Below are 3,141 nucleotides of genomic sequence, written 5' to 3' on the forward strand. Positions count from 1 at the left end.
AAATCTGGGAACCGTACAGCAAGGTAAAAATGCTTCAGCCCACAACGTCTACGTCGAACATGGTCACTAATTTCCTCTGTCTATTCATGTTCATTATCCCCGCATATCCATGTGCCCATCTAAAAGCCTCTTAAACGCCACGCGTTTTACTTCATGATCTCTTCCAAGTATTTTCACGCTCTCCTTCATTCTAAGGACAACAGTCGCGCCTTCTTCAACAAAACGATTGTACCTTGCCCTTAAAGCAAATGTGCATCTGCGCTATTCAAAAAGTAAAAGCACGGCGCTCACTACTTCACACGCTAGTTTAATTGTGGCCGATAATGGTGACTTGTGACATTAAATCTTCCCTACATGCAATGGGTAGAACTTTCAAAACAGCCCTTGGTTGAACCGTCAACGAGTGACTGCCGGTGTTATGGAGTATTCTGTCCGTTCGCATAACATGGGAGCTACAGTAGTGTAGAGTTTAGAGCCAATGCCTCAGCGCTCCAGGGACCTGGGTTGAATGCGGATCTCCAGTGCTGTCTGCCCGGGGATTACATATTATTTCCGTGGTCGCGCGGTTTTCCTCTGGATTCTCCCTTATCCATCAACGTCACAAACCAGTGCAGATTTGTACGCCCATTGGCCATCGTATGGCCATTGGCCATCAAAGGCTGCAGATGAGGCAGCCAAGAATTTTGGGGAAAGCGAAGAAGCTGCGGAGAGAATAAATGGGATGAAAATAGCTGGTTCGTGGTCGCCCGGACTCGTGGCGCAGCAGCAGAGTTGCTGCCTCACGGCGCTTACAGAACCAGAGACCCGGGTTCGATCCTGGCTACGGTTGTTTGTCTGTACGGAGTATGCACTTTCTCCCCGTGACCTGCGTGAGTTTTCTCCAAGATCTTCAGTTTCCGCCCACACTCCAAACACGGACAGGTTTGCAGGTTAATTGGCTTGTTAGGAATGCAAAAAAAGTCCCAAATGTCAGAAAGTGTTACTGTGCGGGGATCTCTGTTCGGTGCGGCCGAAGGGTCCATTTTCGCGCTCTATGTCTAACCTAAACTGAACTGAAACGAAAGCTAAAAGGTCAATAACCATGTTCTATCTCTCTGTGACTCGACTGTATGTCACAGCTTGAGAGAGAGAGAGAGAGAGAGAGAGAGAGAGAGAGAGAGAGAGAGAGAGAGAGAGAGAGAGAGAGAGAGAGAGAGAGAGAGAGAGAGAGAGAGAGAGAGAGAGAGAGAGAGAGAGAGAGAGAGAGAGAGAGAGAGAGAGAGAGAGAGAGAGAGAGAGAGCTATATATATTGACTGAGTGAACCATACAAAGTCGAAGAACACAAAGTGCAAAGAATACAGAGCAGCCAGTGCTTCTCTGGAAGGTTTAAACTAGAATGGCAGGGGGCGTGAGACCCGGAGTAACAGGTCAGCAAATGGAAGGGCCGATAAGTAGAGGTTATAATAATTCAGTCTCATAAAAAGGACAGTCAGGGAGAAGTTCTTTGATATGTTGTTGATAATAACGGGATAATAACGGGCTGAAATGTGTTTACTTCAATGCAAGGCGTATTGGGGGTAAAGCTGGTGAACAAAAAATGTACAATGACGTAGCGGGTAGTGCCACACGCAAATTGGAGGAACAACAACTCATATTTAGCTTGGGCTGCTTACAAACCAGCGGTACAAATGTTGATTTTTTCCATTTTAACTAACCCCTGAGTTCCCTCCCCAATCCCTTCCCCCACCCCCAAACTAGTCGTCCTACTACTTCCATTGTTCGCATTCCTTATATTCCTTCGATATTACTATTATGGGCTCAACCTTTCCTTGTTCGTCTGTTACCGGCCCTGCATTGTTCAGGCCTTTTCGTAACTCCAATACGTTCCACCCTCCGCTCCGTCTGAAGAACGGTCCTGACCCGAAACGTCATCCATCCGTTCTTTTCCAGAGATGTTGCCTGACCCGCTGAGCTGCTCGAACACGTTGTGTCTATCTTGCAGTAGATTACTTCCTCTTTGTAATTCCTTATACTTATATTCTCCTCTGCCAGTAACAAGCACGGATGGCGACCTTGTGCTGACGCAGCCGGAATCCGCGATTGTCAACGATGGCGACGCTCATCAGATCCAGTGTAAAATGACGGGAGGCGACATCATTGACCGTGTCATGTTCTGGTACAGGCAGTTTCCAGGCAAACGTTTGGAATGGGTGGTTAGATACTACGATTCCTCTTCCGTCAGTTATGCTGCGGAGCTTCGTGGCGGATTCAAATGTACAGCCGACCGCTCGAACTTGTATTTGGAGTTAAGAATTGCAGGGGTCGATGATATTGCTGTGTATTACTGTGCCGCAGCACACAGCCGTCTAACTAGCGGCTAATCTGGTGCAAAACCCTAAATGCAATAAACGACCGGGAGATCCGCGAAAAATATAAAAACATAATACTCGGTGCTGGGGCCGCAACTATTTACAATATACATTAATTATTTGGATGATTATCAATTAGAAGTAACACTAGAAAGTTTGCAGATGACACAAAGCTGAGTGGCAGTGTGAACACGTTGTGTTTAGAAGTTTGCAGGGTGACTTAGACAGGTTGAGTGAGTGGGCAGATACATGGCAGATGCAGTATAATGCAGATAAATGTGAGGTTATCCCTTTTGGCGGCAAAAAAAGGAGGCAGATTATTATCTCAATGGTGTCAGATTATGTAAAGGGGAAGTACAGCGATACCTTGGTGTTCTTGTACACTGGTCACAGAAAGTAAGCGTGCAGGTACAGCAGGCAGTGAAGAAAGCTAATGGCACGTTGGCCTTCATAACGAGAGGATTTGAGTACAGGAGCAAAGAGGTCCTTTTGCAGTTGTATAGAGCCTTGGTGAGACCACATCTGCAGTATTACGTGCAGTTTTGGTCTCCTAATTTGCGGAATTGTGTCCTTGCTATTGAGGCAGTGCAGCGTAGGTTCACGAGGTTAATCCCTGGGATGGAGGGACTGTCATATGAGGAAAGATTGAAGAAAATGGGCTTGTATTCGCTGGAGTTTGGAAGGATGAGAGGGGATCTTATAGAGACATATAAATTATAGGACTGGACAGGCTAGATGCAGGAAAAATGTTCCCAATGTTGGGGGATCCAGAACCAGAGACCACAGTCTAAG

At 46.5% G+C, this 3,141-nt stretch overlaps 1 gene segment (V, D, J or C); it reads left to right on the forward strand.

The window, feature by feature from the left end:
• Nucleotides 1-323: 323 nt before the first annotated feature.
• Nucleotides 324-2,361, forward strand: LOC144601367 (igW heavy chain V region W26-like). The segment is given in 2 exon segments: nt 324-363; nt 2,033-2,361. Coding segments are annotated over 2 exon segments (369 nt in total).
• The last annotated feature ends 780 nt before the right edge of the window (nt 2,362-3,141 follow it).

The sequence above is a fragment of the Rhinoraja longicauda genome, chromosome 16, assembly GCF_053455715.1.
Source record: "Rhinoraja longicauda isolate Sanriku21f chromosome 16, sRhiLon1.1, whole genome shotgun sequence".
Lineage (NCBI taxonomy): Eukaryota > Metazoa > Chordata > Chondrichthyes > Rajiformes > Arhynchobatidae > Rhinoraja > Rhinoraja longicauda.